The sequence below is a fragment of the Clavelina lepadiformis genome, chromosome 4 (assembly GCF_947623445.1).
Source record: "Clavelina lepadiformis chromosome 4, kaClaLepa1.1, whole genome shotgun sequence".
In the NCBI taxonomy this organism is placed as follows: domain Eukaryota; kingdom Metazoa; phylum Chordata; class Ascidiacea; order Aplousobranchia; family Clavelinidae; genus Clavelina; species Clavelina lepadiformis.
The window spans coordinates 3674202-3693326 of record NC_135243.1 but is presented as its reverse complement, the minus strand read 5'-3'; the positions used below and the strand labels follow the sequence as shown (position 1 = coordinate 3693326).

General features: G+C 37.1%; 2 protein-coding genes across 3 annotated transcripts; both read right to left on the bottom strand.

Annotated features, from left to right (window-relative positions):
- Positions 1-828: 828 nt before the first annotated feature.
- LOC143451821 (tyrosine-protein kinase Fer-like) lies at positions 829-9586 on the bottom strand. Its single transcript, XM_076952566.1, has 19 exons — positions 9385-9586; positions 8927-9049; positions 8684-8857; positions 8341-8440; positions 7927-8044; positions 7735-7800; positions 7070-7207; positions 6667-6783; positions 6353-6472; positions 5537-5705; positions 5092-5166; positions 4709-4909; positions 4112-4240; positions 3571-3761; positions 3211-3305; positions 2820-2940; positions 2424-2575; positions 2192-2314; positions 829-1323 (listed from the first exon to the last, which is right to left on the bottom strand). The coding sequence occupies exons 1-19, from the start codon at positions 9466-9468 to the stop codon at positions 1181-1183; spliced, it is 2439 nt and encodes an 812-aa protein (XP_076808681.1). The 5' UTR covers positions 9469-9586; the 3' UTR covers positions 829-1180.
- Positions 9587-9936: 350 nt separating this feature from the next.
- LOC143452127 (tyrosine-protein kinase Fer-like) lies at positions 9937-18588 on the bottom strand. Of its 2 annotated transcripts, XM_076952985.1 has the most exons (20): positions 18329-18588; positions 17852-17974; positions 17340-17513; positions 17060-17159; positions 16839-16962; positions 16345-16410; positions 15933-16070; positions 15692-15808; positions 15404-15523; positions 15083-15109; positions 14595-14811; positions 14371-14460; positions 13827-14027; positions 13618-13740; positions 12826-13004; positions 12555-12649; positions 12243-12366; positions 11574-11731; positions 11255-11377; positions 9937-11160 (listed from the first exon to the last, which is right to left on the bottom strand). In XM_076952985.1, exons 1-20 carry the CDS (start codon positions 18410-18412, stop codon positions 11009-11011), a joined length of 2535 nt encoding a protein of 844 aa, XP_076809100.1. In that variant the 5' UTR covers positions 18413-18588; the 3' UTR covers positions 9937-11008. The 2 variants fall into 2 exon arrangements, with proteins under 2 accessions (XP_076809100.1, XP_076809101.1); XM_076952986.1 differs by lacking the exon at positions 15083-15109.
- Between the last annotated feature and the right edge of the window lie 537 nt (positions 18589-19125).

Below are 19125 nucleotides of genomic sequence, written 5' to 3'. Positions count from 1 at the left end.
AGCATCTGACGGCGAACATTGCAATGAAGTTAGTAATCATGGGTAGTCATCAGCCGCTAAAAACTTTCCATAGGAATCGTTTTTACGGAAAACAAAAAGTCTGTGTCTCAAGCCTCACGCGTGAAGCACATTCTGATTACTTAAATGATACGAAAACTTGATAATTTACCACATTGTACATATGCCTTTATTCCGTATTGATTGCTATTGATTGACCTGCTTAATTGATCACCAGGGCGTAATTGCAATATCGATTCGGGACTTCAGAATCTCACCTATACAATGCTGCTCGACAATACACATTGAAGTAATATACCGTGTTAGGTGCCGTCAGGGTGAATGTGTTCCACCGCATTTTTACTTCTATGTTTTATTGATTATTACACAATAAGCAAGCACCTTTCCAACGTCATAATCAGGCGGTCTAGCGTTTCCCAAATGTTTCGTTAACGTTCTCAACTTATTGAGACCTTGTACCATCACTAAGACCTTGTACAGTTGATTAAAGGTGTGTCATGATATTACACAAGTCCTCATAATCTCGAGTACAAAGTACAGCTTTGTGTGGAATGTTAATCGCGATTCTTTCACTGAAATGCTTCTATGAGTTCATGGTCAATTCTAAGAACAGTTTAATCTCTTGAAAGCTTTAACATAAATGGAAGTAACTATATCACCGGAAATTGTCCTGACAGCCCGTTGTTAAAGACAAGCACGCTAGGAATTGGCCTATACAAGAAGTTGACTACAGTTGTTTGGCGTAGGAAACTAATTCTAAAATAGAAGGTAGATTTAAGATACTATATGTTAACAAGAAATTGTGAAAAATAACTGGAATTGTAGATTTTACTTGGAAAATAATTAAAACAATCTGTATAACATACAATTGGGCAAAAAATCACCATAAAAGGCGGCAAAATGCGGAAATCCATTCGGCAAGAATGAAAAGTTTAGGTTCCCACGATTTGCCAAGCGACAATCCACATGCTTGCTGCTGCTTGCATGCTTGCTCTTTTCGTAACAATACAACGCAACAACTAATGAAACCATAAACAGTTTCACGCGTGCTACATCTCACAACAAATTCACGACAACATTACTGTCCGCTTCACATGAAAAATCTACGCAATTAAAGTCTGTATATCGTCATAACATCGCCCAATGCATAGGTATTTGTGATTCAAATTGTTGTTTGGATGTTGGCAATTATATGCCTCAGTTGTCGAAAGGTAGGTCTCTCCTTAGGCTCTTCACTCCAAGAAGGCATCATCACTTCGTCATAGTAACGTTCCGGACACTTGGCCTGTCTTGGCATCCTATAGCCTAAAAAAATTGTGAGGCTTGTTAGATCATAAAGCAATTTTGATGAAGATATTGGTTTCTATTGCTCTTTATCGACACCTGGCGATGATTATAAGTTGCATGGTTCCGCTGAAACAATCAACAAAATAAGTTTGCCCACAATCTAACCCTTAACAAATGTCGTTATGATAATAAGAAGGTTGTTCGTTAATTATTTAGAGACTTAGCGTTTGTTTGTAGTTATACCAAGCTTACTTTTGTGGTTGCACTTGGTACAAAATTTAAACAGGTCGACCTTAAATGACTTTCAAACTGAACAAAATGATTCTGTACATTGACGAAATCGAACTACGCTTACGACTTCTTTCTACCGAGCGAGTTGTTTTCGTGCATTAAATTGGTTCTTTAACATCACACGCATTTCTTTATGGGTGGAAAATTAAGAAAAAAGTCAAGTTTGGACGTAAAATGAAGTATTTTTGTAGCTGAAATTTTAATTGGAGTTAAAAGTTGTTTTACAGATCTGTGCTACATTTAAACCAAAATGGTTACAAAATATAGGTTAAGTTAACCTTAGAACAAAAAAGCATTGTTAAGAAATATGTAACTTTTTATAATTATATGCTGTTGATCAAATTTCTCAGCATTGCCCAATATCCTTGAATTAGGATATCTATAATTGTTTTGGCGTTGTTTCAAGCCGGGGTCACCAAACTACAGCCCGTGAGATAAGTTTGTCTCACTGCGCCACAAATGCGCTCAGAACCTGTGAAACAAATCCAGGACAATCAGTTGTCTTGCTTATTGGCCCTTTGTCGAAGAAGTTTGGTAACGCCTGCGTACGACCAAGCTTGCCAGAATAACTTTTAAGAAATGTGGTCTGTCTCACCTGCTTCCAGCTGGTTCAATAAAACGAAAGTTGGCACTCCTGGATAAGGGGGTTTCCCGAAGCCGAAAATCTCCCAGGATAGGATCCCAAAACTCCACACGTCACTGGCACTGGTGAATATGCCTACCATGAAGCATGAATGTAATATCTTTCGATATATCAAATATAGTTGTATAACATGTCCAAGTCTACGAGGAAAGTGTCAATGAAAAAGATGCCCGAAAGAACCCACTCAATTTAATCGCTTCTATCGCGGTCCACTTTACTGGAACTTTCTTGACCGTGCTGTAGTAGATGCCATCTTCTTCCTCACGTGACATGCCGAAGTCTGTTATTTTCACAACGTTCGACTCAGACACGAGACAATTTCGGGCCGCCACGTCCCTGTACGTGTGAAAAGATTAAAGTAATGCGACGAATGTGATAACGAAACCTGTGCCCCGGTTAAGAGGCGAAACTTCAACCAAGGACTTGAGTCTGTATAAGGTCCCACACGTTAACACGGCATTTGAGTCAGTTCGTGGTCATAAAACAAACCCGAAACTCATCAAAGCGCAATTTCATTTAAGTGAAAATTTTGGCTAACACTCAAACTTTTGACTTAAATGTTTAAAGTTGCCATAACAACCTGTGGATGCAATTTCTTCCCTCGAGGTAGGCTAAGCCTTCGCATGCGTCGCGACAGTACCCGATCAATTCTCGAACTTCCAGGTTGAGATTCTTGCAAAGATGCTTCTTGAGGTCACCACCTATAGGCGCGAAAGTATAGTCGCTTTGGATTGGTCAATTTAAATTCAAATGGTTGTCCACTTTTAGTCATGTGACCAACATCAAAGTTTTAACACTGAGAACTAAAACGCGACTTAAATCGCAAAGTTTCGTTTTTAAGTTAGAAATAGGACTATGACGTAATAATGGTATAGGGCGCAATTCATGAAAGGTGATCAATAAGGTTTAAATAAAGAGTTCACTTCTATGAGAACTCCAGTTTGAATTATGCATCATCATTGTGCCGTCACCTGTGAGCAATTCCATGACTATGTACAGCGGTTGTCGTTCGATGGACGCGCCAATCACTTTAACGATATTGGGATGGTCGTAATCCTCCGTGATTCTAAAAAGCAACTTGCAATTACCAAAAATAACACCATCGCTGCATCGTATTTAGTGCGTAAATTCGGCTTTCGCGGCAGCATTTAATGCGTATTGGAGAATTGTTATTTAACTCAACCAGTCCGGTCATTCTGAAGATGATAACACAGTTTTCAAATCCTACCGTTGATTCAAGGTAACATTAACTTCTTTTCGTAAAGTTTTAAGTCAACATTCTCGTTTATGTAACGTCACATCCGGTTTGTGTAGGTCTCACTTAAACCCACCTCGCTTCCTTCAGAAACATTTCGCGCATCGCAGCATCCTGTTCCATCGTGTAGGTCTTTACCGCCACCCACTGGTTCTTAGAACGTAGAAAACCTTTGTAGACGACCCCGAAGTGACCTTTGCCCAGCTGATCTTTTAACTCTATGTCATCGTGACGTAATTTCCAGAACTCGCTTCCACCCGGAGAGTCCTGGTTTGGGTGAAACAATAAAGATCATATTTATGGTTTTACTTCAACGTAAAGGTACAATGTTGACATTTCATGACACGACAGTCATAGCTTGTGTTACACAGACATTTCCGTACAAATATTCAGCAATCTTCAAGTTATAAACAGTGGTTACGCCCTAATCTAAGCTTATGATACGTTGTAGATCAAACTACAAATTGTTATTAATTTATCTGAAAGAGTCGTTTTAAAAAAAATTAAAATTATAATTAAATCATAGAGTATAGTGACCGCGTGTGGTTTGAGAAGATATTACACTGGGTAGCTTTTGGTCTTTAGGCTGTAATTAAGCCGCTTAAAACCAGTTATACCTTGATCACGGGCTTGGTCAGGACTTGGTCGGCATTGTAAGTGCTTCTGACAGGAACTCGCTTGTTGTAATGATAGAAGACCAGCTCCACAATTGAGTCAAAAGATTTCTCACCAAAGTCGTATTCTTCCTATTTGAATGGAGATGGAGAATTTAGCGAGAGACCGTGGAATATATTTCCATGATTTTGTTCAGTTGAAAGATGTTGTTGTCATTTTTTATTGACGTTTTACAAGAAGCAATATCAATTGCCACGTAAATGACGTAATTTTGTCCCATGGTCACACCTAATTACAAGGCGATTTATAACGCGACAGTTATTCATGTGTTGTAAGCACATATGTAGCAGCATTGTTAGGGTTTGTTAAGCTACAAACTCTAATCTTTGCTTTGTGTTAATTTCTAATTTAATATTTGTAAAAAAAAATTTAATCATCTACATGTTATTTTTCAATAAACCTATAAAATTTGATTCATTAATATACAATAATTCTAAAAAATAACCTTCGTCCACTGTAGCCGTGCTATAACTTGCAAGGGCACAATTAAATCAAGTTCAAAGTTAACCGAATAATAAGCAAAACAGCCATAACTGCACCTGATCGTTTTCCGTAATCTTGATATGGCGGACAACATGTCCAGCTTTAAAAGAAAGAATAAAGTTGTTTGGGTTCTGTGTGCTTTGTTTGATTAGAAAGTCGCCGCTATTTCTAAGAAGAGACTCTGCTACTCCCCGCGAGATGGCGCCGTGGAACCACGATTGGTCTTGTAAAGGTTTTGTGAAATTAAAATTTGAATCCTGAAACAAAATGATTTTAAATAGAGGAAGCGAGATAACATTGTATGGCCTTGTAAGTTTCTAGCTTTAAAAGGCCATAACTGCAACATCTTGTTATGTCACCGTTAAGAAATTCAACTGTGTCACTAGAATATTTTTATGCGTTTCAACTCAACAATATCTGCTAATTTTTAACATTTTACCTTTCTCTCTCCTTCTCCGGGATTTGGTCTTGTTGGAAAGATTTTGTGCAAGTTTGCGAAGAGATTGGATGAAACCTGTGATAATTTGTCACATTTTCGTCATAATCAAGAGAAAATAAATTAAGTCGACTCCGATCCATAAAAACGAATGATATCATTGTCGTCAAAATATATTTGCTAAAATATCAACTTTTCTGCTGTCAATGTTTGAGGTTAAACCAAACAAATCGACATCTTATTAAACAGAGAGCATTCTTTTGTTAACAACAACTTTCGCTGTACGTTTATAGCCCTATGCTTGGTCTATTTTGTTTTTGCATTTTCACAAAACACACCGTATAAGACTTTAGGGAGTTTTCAAACATTTACTGTCGTCCGTATTTGTAATAACGTGGTCACATTACTATTGTTAGGTCATAAAGACGTCATCGTTACTACCTTTTACCTTTTTCGGAGATTGCACTTTGTTTTGCTGTTGGTTCTCATCGAAGCCTGGGTCGTCATACTCGCTGCTATTGGTCAATTGGTCAAGAAGCCGAGTTATGTGGCTCTGTTTCGATTCGAGGCAAGTGTCTTCACAGGACTCAAAATCGGCGAAGAATCCATCCTGGAACCTGCAGAATAATTTATGCTGTAGCCTTCATCGTTTGCTATTATAACTGTAACGGAGTGTATTGTGTTATAGTACTATTGTGCTATTGTGCTATTGTGCTATTGTGCTATTGTGCTATTGTGCTATTGTGCTATTGTGCTATTGTGCTATTGTGCTATTGTGCTATACCAGGGATGTCCAACCTTTTATTATAGTGGGCCGCATTGTCACTTGAAATAATTCATTGGGCCGCAGAACCTATTAAATTTCAAGAAAAATGGATACATAAAGAGCTGACTGGTACATTTTAATTAGGCTAAGATTCAAAGTTCAAAATACTACTTGGAGTGAAAATGACTAGCGGGCCGCACAAAAATCTCAGGTGGGCCGCACTATGGCTCGCGGGCCGCAGGTTGAACATCCCTGTGCTATACTATAGTTAACGGTTTTAAATGGCAATTTATAGATTGTGTTATTGTGGTTTGTTTTTGTTGGGTCTTAATTTTTTTAGATTAGATTAGCTAGCTTTCGATACTGTATGGGGTCATAATTATGATTATGACTGTGTCAGAGGCTTTCAGCAATTTTAAACTGAATGCATTTAAAATCATACCAATAACAATTTAAGAATGATTCAACTTTAAATTGAATTTTTTGTTTTTTACTTACGCGGAGTCATCGTACATATCGCTGTAGTTATTCTCAACGTACTCATGCACTTGATGCTTCTTCTGTCTCAGAAATATTCGCTTCTGTGTCGCAGCCAAGTCCCGTTTCACCATTTCAAACCTGGAAGATAATGTTTTCACAACAAATAAACTTCTCTTTGACTGCCATGTCGTCATGTGGCAATTTTCTACAAAGCATAAATAGACTAACAAGTCTTTATAATTATCGTTAAAACATCATCAATTATTATAGTGACGTAATACACAACATGATTAGTAATATCGTCTCAAATGACCATATATGGAAACACTCACTGCTGTTCGACGTTTTGCACTGTCGTCCGGTTGACAACGATTTGGTTGTACGGGAAAGTACCGGCTTCTCCCCTGAGTTGCATGAACGAGATCGTTGCTTCCTTGTCGAGTCGGCAGCTGTTGATTATAATTGAAACTCTAATCGATTTTAACTTTATTGCACAACCAACATCGGTTGGTTTTAGCGTTAAACTTATCGCTTGAGAAACCGACGTACAAAGTCAACTTTGAAGATGCAACAGCAATTATACAAGTAACAGTTTAAATAAACTCGTAATTACAATTTAAAATCTTTTTAATTTTGGAAACTACAATCAACTCACAGACTAATCGAACATTTCATTGCTGCTGTGTTTGCCACAATTATGAATTATCTGTAGCTTCCACTTCTACTCTATGTCACCTGTGACTTTTTGCAAACTCTCTGCATTCCAACAACGCGTCGATCTCCTCTACCCTCTCTTTCGCCAGCTTGTGGCAAGTTATAAACTCGTTGCGGGAGGGAGCAACCCGATGCAGGTACCAGAGAAAAAATTCTTTTCTTTGAAACAAAAGTTTTGCTTTACACTTGGGTGAGCCTGAAGCATTAATATTTTATTTTTAAAATCTCATCATCGTTATGTGGTATGCGCGTTCATGGCGGTGGAACTGATTGGAAATGCCAAGCAATGATTCGAACTCACATACGTTGTAAGCGCTTTCGAGAAGCTTTTTTCAATGACTGATTTCATTTTCACAAGCATTGTTTTTAATGTGTGTCACAGATGAGTTGATTTGTTTTGTGATTTTTTTGTTGATTTGATGTGTTTTACAGATGCAGTTGACATATTTATACGAAATTACGTAATGATAAAAAATGGTGCGCAACTGTAATTTGCAGATACATAACTTTTTCAACTACGTCTAGCACCAAAAAATGACCTTTATCTGCCCCCCACCCTTTTCGATAGTTCCCGGCGCCCCTGGATATATGTAAAGAGCGCATAGACCCGTATGCTTCAATTCAATTATTATCACTTTCATGAAGTGAGTCATTAGCAGACAAGAAAACACAGCATACCGCCTTACATGTTATTCGTGTGATGCGTCTGAAATTTCTGCACCGTCTTCATCAATTGAGGCAGCAAAGAGTCTCTGCAAAATGGTCGGGAAATTCAAAACGTAGTAAGTTTCATTGCATAATTGCGCATTGCTTTAAACCGGAGGGCTTGTGGAACGTTTTCCCATAAACATTTTCAAAGGCAATTACGTCATTATCACCTGTAATTCTGCTGATGTAATCTCGCTTCCTCAAGCTGGATGACGTAATCGTTATGTGCGTTGTACAGTTTTATGAGACATTTACGGTAACGGTCTTGAGCCTTGTCTGAACTTTTGCCTGAATATGAGAAATACGTCATCTGTGTCACTGAGGAAAGCATCTCATGACTATCACCAATAACAACGTTAATTCATTTAATTAATTATTTTAAATGATCAATGAAGTAAATTTGACTTAACAAGAACAGAAAGCGTAGTATGGCAGTTTTGCCGGTTTTCATTCTAAAATATTAGGTTTAGGAAATATGATTTGTAAATATAAATTAGACAATAGCTCTTTTATGAATGAGTTAAATTGTGTCAATTATAGGCACAGTAAAACTTAACTTTCATATTTATATCGTAATTGTAAACCTTTTTCGACCAAATTCTTGTAATTCTGGTGAGCGGAGTTTGCCTCTGACTCAAGTTTTGAGTAGATCTTCTGTTTTTGCTCAAGCGTGGTGTGCACCACCTGCAAAATATGACTGAATGGAAATTTTTGTTGAAACAGCATTTTGAGACAAGGTTTACGCAAAATAGGGTCGGCAAAATCTTTTTATTTGATACAGCAGGCTTTGAAATTACAAAGCAATTATCTTAGCGAGAAAATACGATTTAAATACGAAATATTGGTTGAATAACTGGAAATGATTTCTGTGATTCTGAAAATCTAACATAAATTAAAACTTTCGAGTTATCAAAATCCACAAGTTACCTTCGTAAATTCGTTGTCAATTCTTTCCCTTGTCTTCAGATAAGCTTTTTTGAATGCTTTTTTCTCAACGATCAAATCCATGAGTGTGCGGTTAGTCTCGGAGAGCAGGGTTTCCGAGCTACTTTTTATACATTTAGCTTTTTGCAACATTTCACAAACGATCTCCTCCCACGCCTGTGAGAAAAAATACGAAAACACTGCTTTTGGATAGTTAAGAAAAACACGCAAACGTCGAATATTCACCTTGAATAAGAAACTGTTGTGGCGTGGTGCGTTCAGTTTGGAACCGTGCATCGCGACTTGGATAAGAGAGTCTGCATATTCGTTGTCACACTTTGCTCGCATTGCTATCGTTTGTTTCATTATCTGGAAAAAATCACGGAGTTATTCGCAAATAACTTACGCCCTTTTACTAATATTACAACAGTAATAACACATAAGTCTAGCTTGTGCTCCTGTCTATTCGTTTGAAATCAAACCAGTCAACACAAAACAAAACCAAACAGAAACTCTTGTTCATTTTTAACCTAGAAATAATACATTGACATAACTGGTGTGACAATAAGTGAAGCAAAACAAGTACAGAAATTTGCAGAAGTAAGAAGGAAGTTGTAAAGAAGTTACAGCAACTGGTAAAAGTCTACGCGTTACAATAAAACGAATTGTAAACACTGAAGACAAAAATTACAACATCGGTTCACCTCAAACAGCTGTATCTCACTGTCTTGCAGCTCAATGACAGCGTTATGTGCAGATTTTCCAAGCATGCTCAACTCAAACTCCATTTGGCTTCGTTATTGATTGCACTTTAGTAGGATAAAGCCTGTAAAGTCAGCCCTCGTCCTCACAAAATGCTGCTTCCACAGACGAGTCTAGTAGGTAGTCGTAATAGAAGATTTTGCTTCTGTCATAACTCAAACCAAACGAAGCGAGTGCTCGTATCTATTTGCGTAGGCCGTTGCCTACGTGAAATTACCAGTAAGCAAAGGTTTAATCATAATAAGATTACTAAAAGTTAACTATGGAATGGAATGGGTTTAGCCCCGACTAGTTTAATCACCGCTGAAAACATCTTACATTCACGAGTTATTTAAATAATTCTATGATTCATATCTGCACATGCTGCATCATCAAGCAATGTGTAATTAGTTAATTACCACCATTAAATCCTGGTTCTTCATATTCTTAGTCCATGGACGTGGATAATGTTATGGCCTTTCGATGGTTACACTGTTGATAATATGATGACCGACTTTTCTTTGTGGGATATTTATTTATTACAAATAATAGTGTAGATGTTTTCACGATCAGTAACAGAACACATCAGAGGGGTTATTGCTCTACGTAGCAACGCCGTTCACCGAGAGTCGCGCTTCATCGAAAGGAGCAAATTTGTAAAGAACTCATTAAACGGGAAAATAATTGGAAGAATGTTAATTGTTGAATTAGTATCGTGAGTGTGAAAACAAGACAATAGAAACTGCTGACTGCAAATGGCAAGTACACTACAGGACAAGCGACAAAAACACAATTTACGGGACTATGTTACAGGCACATCATGGTCAGCGTAAAGACAGAGTTAGTTAGGTTAGTCGAAAAAGGAACAGCAAAACTCACGGATAATAAGTCAAGTGAAGTAGTCAGGGGACATAGCAATTAAAAATCGACTCAAACACGTTGGAACTGTTTTCATTTACATTATAAAGAATACGGATTTTTTTCCCAAACCTACCGAAATGGACACAACGAATGATGAATGTTTTAAAAATTTGAGATGGAATTAAGTGTTATGATTGTGATTCCAATTGCAATATAATAAGTACACAGTTGACTAATGCACTGGAGTTACAAGTGAAGAATAACAGGATATAGAAGTGACGTAAAATCTTTGCATAAAATTAGACTAGAACTACAATTATGACAACACAATGATAAAATTCTGTGGCAATAATTAAGAGATAAATGTCGTGCGTGTAAGTAGTGATATTGCAAAGCGGCAACGTAGAAAACGAAGCGTTGATTAGATTGAAGTGCAATTAGTAAATCACAAAATTATTGAAGTGCAAAGAGTGCAGGCGCCCTTTCACGTTTCTGACAAATATCAAAAACGCACGGACATTTAATATAGTTGAAAGATACTACACTGATTATAGAAATTCCCACGTAAAAATCGCGGGTGGACAAACTGAAAAAACAACCACAAAACAGTCAGGTTAAGGAAGTCCTTAATATGCAAGGGAACGTAATACTTAACATACAGGGCATCGGCAATACACAATGCAATACCGTGGAAAGCTTTCAATAAACTTATCACGAAACACGCCGTTAATTGCCGCCTGCATTTCTATATATGTTGTCTATGGTTATCAGAAGATCGGCAAAACGAGGTCTCCGACCTGGGTCATTCTCCCAGGATCGCACCATGACCTGTTCATAGTATTCTCTCGGGCAATTCTCCTGCATAGGCATTCTATATCCTGTAATGGTGACAATTTTAACGCACAATTTTCATGTTTATTATCAGGCGATGATTTTCATAAAACGGGAAAACATAAAGAGAAAGACTCAAACCTTTCTCGATGCTCTCCCTGGTTTGCAGGTTGGTCATGTTCGGGTAGGGCTGCTTGCCGTATGCAAATATCTCCCACGAGAGGACGCCAAAGCTCCAAACATCGCTCGCTGATGTGAATTGTCCTGTTATTTGAGATTGTTGTTAACAACTCGGCCATAAAATGAATCAACTAAACTAACTAATAATTAACCAGCATTAAATTAAATTAAGAAATAAATTCCTAAAGATTTAAGTGAAGGCTAACCACTAAAATCGCTTTTCACTCAACTAACACTCAAAAACAAATGGAATTAAATGAAAATAACATCAACACGTCACCGAAGTTCAAGGCTTCAGGAGCAGTCCAACGCACAGGGATGGACTTCATGTACCCGCTGGCCGTGTAAATCCCATCGTCTTCCTCTCGCGACATCCCGAAGTCTGTGATCTTGATGGAGCAAGTTTGAGAGACGAGGCAATTCCTTGCTGCTACATCCCTGGTGAAAGATTGATTTGAAGATTAACCGAGACGAAATATTTTATTAATTGGTTATTAATTATATTTATTAATTTCTGTGATGAGTTTCGTTTCGTGAATCAAATTTTACAATTGCGTGACCGGGAAAACTTTCAGGTTGTCAAAAGAATTGCCAGGATTTTCAGTATAAAGTAATCAGTCATGTGCAGAACTCTTTATTAACTACTTCCCATCAATCAAATCACACCTAGGAAACTAAGTTGCCAGTGTTAAGCAGATTAGCATTAAAGAACATTTGTAGCCAAGACATGTACGCGATGAATGAATGTTGGGAACTTACAGAGTTACAGTCAACATTATTAACTTATTACATGATTCATGTTTATTTATACTGGTCACTGGATTTCCAGAGCCAGAACTGTCTGTTTAAACCTTTACTAGAAACATCCAGGAATAAAACCACATATTGAAACCACACGTGAAACAGAAGTAGTCCACTAATCCAAAATATCAAATACAAATGCTGACACCTGTGAATACATTTCTTTCCTTCGAGGTAAGCGAGTCCAGCACAAGCATCCCGACAGAAGCCGACGAGGTGATGAGTATAAAGCTGACTAACGAGCTTCTTTAAGTAAACTCCCAAGTCTCCGCCTATGTCGTAATAATACAATGAGTCTCCGCGTATGTCGTAATAATACAATCAAGACTCGAGTAACAGATACTTGCTAAAGCTTCAGATGTATGCGCTTATGGTAGGAAGCCTGCATGCTGGTAGGTTATATATCAATAATTTAACGTGAAAATTCGGCGGTCGGACTTTGCATGAGTTAAAATTAGACCTTCAACGAGTTCCATAACGATGTAGATGGGTTGCCGATCTGTGCACACCCCGATTAGTTTGACAATGTTCGGGTGGTCAAATTCTTTCAAGATCCTAGAGATTTAAATCATAGTAAGTTTCAATAAAGTTAAAATTTATCATAATTATCACTCATTGGATGTTTGATTTCGAAAATTATCTTGTTACGCTCCGACAGAAGAAAGAAATCACAGATCACACTCGGACAAACCAACATTTATCCGAGTAAAAATCACCACTGGGCGTCCTACCTTGCTTCCATCAAAAATTTGTCCCTCGTCGAGCGATCGACATTCTCCTTGCAGGTCTTTACCGCCACCCACTGGTTGGTGCCAATTAGGAGTCCTCGATAAACCGTCCCAAAGTTGCCGGCACCCAAGCGATTGTTCTCGTCGATGCTGATGTCGTTGTGCGTGAGTTGCCACTTGTCCTGGAGGTATGTTATAGATTTATGCTTTTTAACCAACTTTGTGTTGTTGTGCGTCGTTTTGGTTGCTCTAATCTTCTCCATTTACCAATCATTGCATAAATTTCATTTAAATTTACAGCTGATCATTATTACAAATAAATTTTGTTTCAAAGGTGTGGAATTGTCTTAGCATTATCGATTTACAAGCATCCAAATTATGACATGTATGTTATCAGGTAAACCAAATAAAATGCCATCTGCCTTGTTGAAAATGTGATGGATAGGGTTCACTGCACATGATCCTTATCATGCTGTTAATTAAATGAGCAAATAAAATCCATCAAAATCCACTTTCGGCTATGGGCTTATGTAACAGGAGCAAGAGATACGTGACTTTTGTCAAATTCTAGTTTGCATGCAAAATTTCACAGGGTCTCACGCGGCGATTTTTCTGTGACTACACATATTAGGTAGTTTACTAGATCAAGAAATATGCTAAGAAATTGCCTTTTCAAACACACACGCCTGCTTATTGCCATCCACCTGGTTAAAAGTGTGACTATATGGCAATGGTTCTCTGCACATGATCCATATTATGTGGTAAATTAAATGAGCAAACCACACAACTCCCTACCTTACAAATAGGATTCTTGAGCAGGCAGTTAGTCTTCTTTGTCACTGGGATTTGTTTCGAGTAATGCTCGTAGATCAAATCGAACACCGTGTTGTAGAAATCACTCTCGAATCTATAATGATCCTGCAATCAAAAGAGGAATGATAGAGTGAAGCAATTGCAGAAATTACACAATAGCCAGTATGACATCACAATAGCCTGGACCGTACCTGTTCATTCTTTTGTATCTTGAAATGACGGATCTGGTTCTCAGACTTCCCAGAGAGGACAAATTCCCCCGGTGAATTGGTGCTTTCCCTTAAGAGAAAGTCTCCATTACTGACGATTAGCTGCATCGCTTCTTGTCGGGGAATCATACCGTGGAACCAGCGCTGATCCCGATCAGCTTTCGACGGATCGAAAATGAGCGGCTAAAACGAGTAAAACATTTCATGGTGGCAGGTTAAAACAGTCGATCTATTTCACTCCGATGTAATTATGTTTGCTTCCAAAAACTGAAACAAATCTGTCGAATAATCGCAGCTGGTACCACAAGCAACAAATTCAACAGGATCAATATAATGCAGCAAATATACGATAGCTCTGTGAGTTGGGACATGGGTTACTACACTAAACTTCTTATCTTAACTTGTTTTCAATCAATTGATGCGGTTTAAAATGTTTATATCATGATTTCACTCTTTGTTCCCGTGTCATAGTTAACATTAATTTACAAAACAATCATCCTTCAATTGCATAACAATGATTAATCACCTCGTCAGTTTGGTCTTTGCTTTTCACTGAAGACTTCTTAAATGGAACTTTGAATGGTTTTATTTTATTAAAACTGAACTTTGGTATCACCTAAAATAAGGATGAAATATTTCTATTTTAATTAATTTATAGTTGAGCCCAACTACAATAACATCAGCACAATAAGAATAGCTTTAAAATATTTTTAAAGTTTCTTGAGGTGAATGAACTAAGGGGACACTTACCCCACCACCCTTATGTTCTGGGCTTTTATAATCTGCCGAGCTGATGGACATCCCGTCTAATTCAGGTAAATCGAGCCCCACCGAAGCAGGTCCATCACCAAGCTCTTGCAGGGTCTGATTGAGGAGATAATGAAGCTGCTGTTGTCGAACCTGGGTCTGCTGACGTTCGACCAAGTTCAACTTTGTGCCGATGAACTCCTGGTTCTTTGCCATTAACCTGATGATGCGAGGTTTTGTTTAAAACTCACACGAGGTGGTGGTTGTCAAATTAGTTTTGATTTACAGAAATGATGGTTATAGTATCGGGAAAGGCGATTGCAGTAAAATCTTGAATATTACGCGTTCTAACACCACATGCAGATTAACGCTACGCATAATAACACTTGAACAAATCCAAATTTTAAAGAAAATCATAAAGACTTCGATGACGATGGTAAAAGCTGGTGGGTAAAATTACACCCACGCATATTCAAAAGAAGAATATTCACCCGATTTCTTCCACACCAAGATGCTTCCTTTCTTGCAAAACAGAAGAAAAACAAAAAAAATTTAAACAACGACAACAAGTGGCAACAGAGGAAAAACACAACACAAAAGCAGCACAGGTACTTAACATGCAAGGTGATGCAGCATTAACGAAAGCCATATACACACACACTGACGGCGATAATCACATATTGAGTGATAATAGCATGGACCAGTGTGTGTGGGTGTCATATCTATCACCTAAGCCCGTGCTAGTGTGTAGTGAATATATCAAACAAGTGAAGAAAGATCAAACGAATACGAAATCGTTCCTTGGAACTTACAACATCTGCATAAAATTTTGGGAAATCTTCTGAATGTCAAACTCAAGGTCATTTAAACGTTGACTGTAATCTTGAATTTGAACTTGAATAACCTCAAGATCATCTAGATAGGTATGGGCTCTGGATAAATGGAATTTTAGAATTAGGGAAATTCACAAAATTCACATTAGACAAGACACAAAACATATACAACATACATACATATGACACAGATAGTAAGCTATTATTAATATGAGATGAGTAATAATTTGAATGGTATCACCAGCTGTCATGCTTACTGCAACTCACAAATGGTCAATTCTTTGCAGACTCAAACTGTTGAGAAAGATTTGATTTTGTGGAAGCAATGCGCCCTCATTTCTGAGTGGTTCAAACTTTATCAAAGCCTCCGTCTCCAGCGCGGTCCTGAATACCCAAAAGGTCAGTCCAAGGGATGACTCACAGCAGGGCAAATGGTTCAACATAAAACCACTGGTCCGTGTTCACATGAAACATCAGTGCAAGTCCATTTGCGTAGAAGTCAACATACCTCTGAGTTTCAACAAAGTCGTTGTATTCAGAGTTGGCGTTCACTTCTTTCGTGCCCTCTTCTGCCATCTTGTGAGACGATATATAGTCTTCGCGACAAGGCGAAACCAGTTCAAGATATTCAAGCAGAATACTCTTGCTTTAAAGACAACATATAAAATAGAGCGGAATGAAAGATTTTGAGAACGTCTCTAGATCAAAACTTCTGCTTGTCATGTTTAAAATATTTCAGCTGTTTTAATCATCCTTCGTATTACAAGCCACTCCAAACATTAAGCAGTGAATGACGTGGAAGAATTTTAAATTTGTAAAAAAATGAAACCACTTTTAGTTTATAGGTTTATATTTTATAAAACTTTTAGACAAACATGTTATACTTTATGCTGCCGATTCATAACCTATGATATACCCACATAGTTTCAACATATTGTTCTTCCATGTATTGCATGCCGTTGAGAAGTTCAGGAAGTATGGTGTTCCTGAAATAGAAGTTACAAGAAGGAAGTTGTGAAAAGTGTGCTTTAGATATGCAAACAGCATTAGCATAAGTCATTATTTGATTCATTCATCCGGTGGGTTTATTCTTTGTGCTGACTTTCTTAATAATATACCATAATACTGGCAGCTTTAATTTGGTGATAATCTGTAATATTGCTGATATCAAAAAGTGAACTTAAAATGTGGTGACTTATGCTTAGTATACAAGAAGCTGATCCATTGTGTTAATATAAGATACTTTTGCCGTGACCAAACTAAAATGGTTTCTGTCAGTGATGCTGAAAAAATATTGTACAAAAAGCATTTATAGATTTATAATAGATATATATATATATAACATAGAAAAGCAAAAGTAACCATTAAAACTTAAAAATTAATACTTTAAAAAAGAATCCGCTGTGATATATACCTATAGTGAGTTTGGTGCATTTGGGCCTCTGTAACCTGAAGAACATAGTCATTGTGATGGTTATGGAACCTCATCGTAGCTTTCTTGTACTTTTCCTGGGCTTTCTCCAAAGCCGTGAGCTTTCCTGTCAAACAGAAAAAATTGGACAATTTAGACTACGCCATGGACCACAACAAGTAAGGTTAATTATTAATTAAATTCTTAATATTAACTTTTATAACCTTTCTCCACGGCGGTGTCATAGTTCTTATGAGCAATGGAAACTTCGGTTTCGGTTTTCATATAAATGGAATGTTTCTTATCAAGGCCAGTGTGAATAATCTAGAAATTTCACAATGTTAAACAAATGAAACGATAAACATTAACTGGCAGCTGCAAACAATAGAGCAAAACTAATTAGGTACTCAGCAAACACAAAAACCACGTTAATTATTTGTTATCCAGTAGCCTGGACCCATAAAGCGCTGGCACAGTAACAAATTAAAGCTAAATTCTGCAAACCTTCACAAATTCGTTATCAATGCGTTCTCTGTTTTCTGTGTAAGATTTCTTCATCGCTGTTTTGTCTTTAATCAAACATCCAACCTTCTCCTGGCTCAATGCCTGCAGTAATTCTGCATTTTCTTTCACGCACTGCCCAGTGAGGGAGGTTTCGCGCACTATTCCATCCCAGGCCTGAGAAAAAAAAAACTTGAAGTATTATAGATAAAACGCCGAACACCGCTGATGTTTATGATCAAGAGTATTACCATTTTACTACTTGTATGAGTTCCAGCATGAATGCAATGTTATACATATTGACATAAATTATCAAAAACACAAAATAATCAGAATATTTAAAAGAACTACGCATACAACTTTTTTCACGATCAACCAATTGTTTGACAGAATGCTAGCCATAGTATAAAAGTCCATTCAGATATTACAGATGTCATAGATATGTTTATAATATATATACAACTTATAATATTATGATATTTACATAATACATCTTAAACACTGTATACCAGTACCTTATATAATGGGCTGTCATATTCTGGGTGCTCTATCTTTGTACTTAACTGTGTGATTTGGGCGAGGGCGTTGGCATACTCCTTTTCACATTTGGCACGAGCTGCTATTGTGCGCTTTACGACCTGAGCAAGAAAAGAGACATAAATCTACACATCCATTGAACACTTCACTCTCAGTTACATAAATATTATGTAATAAATTTTAAATTAGCTTCCTGGTATTTCAAACATATATATTTGAAGAAGCTTAACATCCTGTGTATATATGTACATATATTACACACATTGTTCAAAAAGAGCCTTTTATATGCATACGTGTAAATACAAAACATAATTCATGCGCCACTTTCAGATATTTAACTTTTTCTCTCAAATCACTCAAAGCATGCGTACAAGAATACTAAACAAATGGTAAAAATAGAACGATGAATAAATGGTATTAAATGGTGATAAATAGAGCTAAAATTTAAAACACACCTCTAGAAATTTAATTTCATGTTCCTGCAGTTTCACAATGGCATCATGTGAGGGTTTACCCAACAAATTTGCGCCGAAAGCCATTTGAAGAAGTTTGGGAAGATTGCAAAAAGACAGTTACACAGTTGTACGTATATCATAACAGAGGTAAACCTATCATATGATTTTTATGTTTACCTGCGCCATATTGCCTATAGATGTTATGCATCTATTATTTTTTTCAGTGCAATTGTTTTTTGACCTAAAAAAGAAAATTTTTGATTTAAAAAACTTTTTTTTTGACAAATTTGCCGTTACTGGTTTACCGGTACACTAGGTCTACGATGCTAGACTTAGCGTAAGCTCAGCTAGAATTTAGCAATAACACTTATCTGTACAAATACACCAACTGTAAGCTAGCCTTGACTTATTTAACGTAAAATATTCTTGTTATAAACTTTACTAATTCCTATCGGTCACACGAAAGATTGACACCATTCATTCATTCAGACACTCACAAGAAACTTTACTAAAGTCTAAAAGTTATCAGGGGTCTAGCGCAGAAGTGCACTGGACCAGTTATTTATCACATCATTGCCCAAGCACACAGCAGCACTAAAACCGGAACACTGAAAATGACTAGGGCGGTAAATATTGTTTCTATTAAAAAATACATAATTTAATAAGATAGGAGTATACCAATATAGTCTAGAAATTATCAGATTTTTCTTGTAGATTAATCTGGGTTGGTCAGGTTTAAAAACGTGTGCGTAAATGTTAGCTTTAATAGGTTTATTGCTTGTTTAATAAATTGTGTG

Bases quoted from the DNA above. Each gene is read 5' to 3' on its own strand.
- LOC143451821 (XM_076952566.1), bottom strand. From the start codon at position 9,468: ATGGAGTTTGAGTTGAGCATGCTTGGAAAATCTGCACATAACGCTGTC. The intron at 8,858-8,926 runs GTGAATATTCGA...TTTTTCTCACAG, and splicing joins ACAACAGTTTCTTATTCAAG to GCGTGGGAGGAGATCGTTTG. The intron at 2,576-2,819 runs GTTGTTATGGCA...TCACACGTACAG, and splicing joins GGAAGAAATTGCATCCACAG to GGACGTGGCGGCCCGAAATT.
- LOC143452127 (XM_076952985.1), bottom strand. From the start codon at position 18,412: ATGGCTTTCGGCGCAAATTTGTTGGGTAAACCCTCACATGATGCCATT. The intron at 15,809-15,932 runs GTATGTTGACTT...TTGGGTATTCAG, and splicing joins GACTTTGTTGAAACTCAGAG to GACCGCGCTGGAGACGGAGG. The intron at 14,461-14,594 runs GTAAGTGTCCCC...TCCTTATTTTAG, and splicing joins CAGAACATAAGGGTGGTGGG to GTGATACCAAAGTTCAGTTT.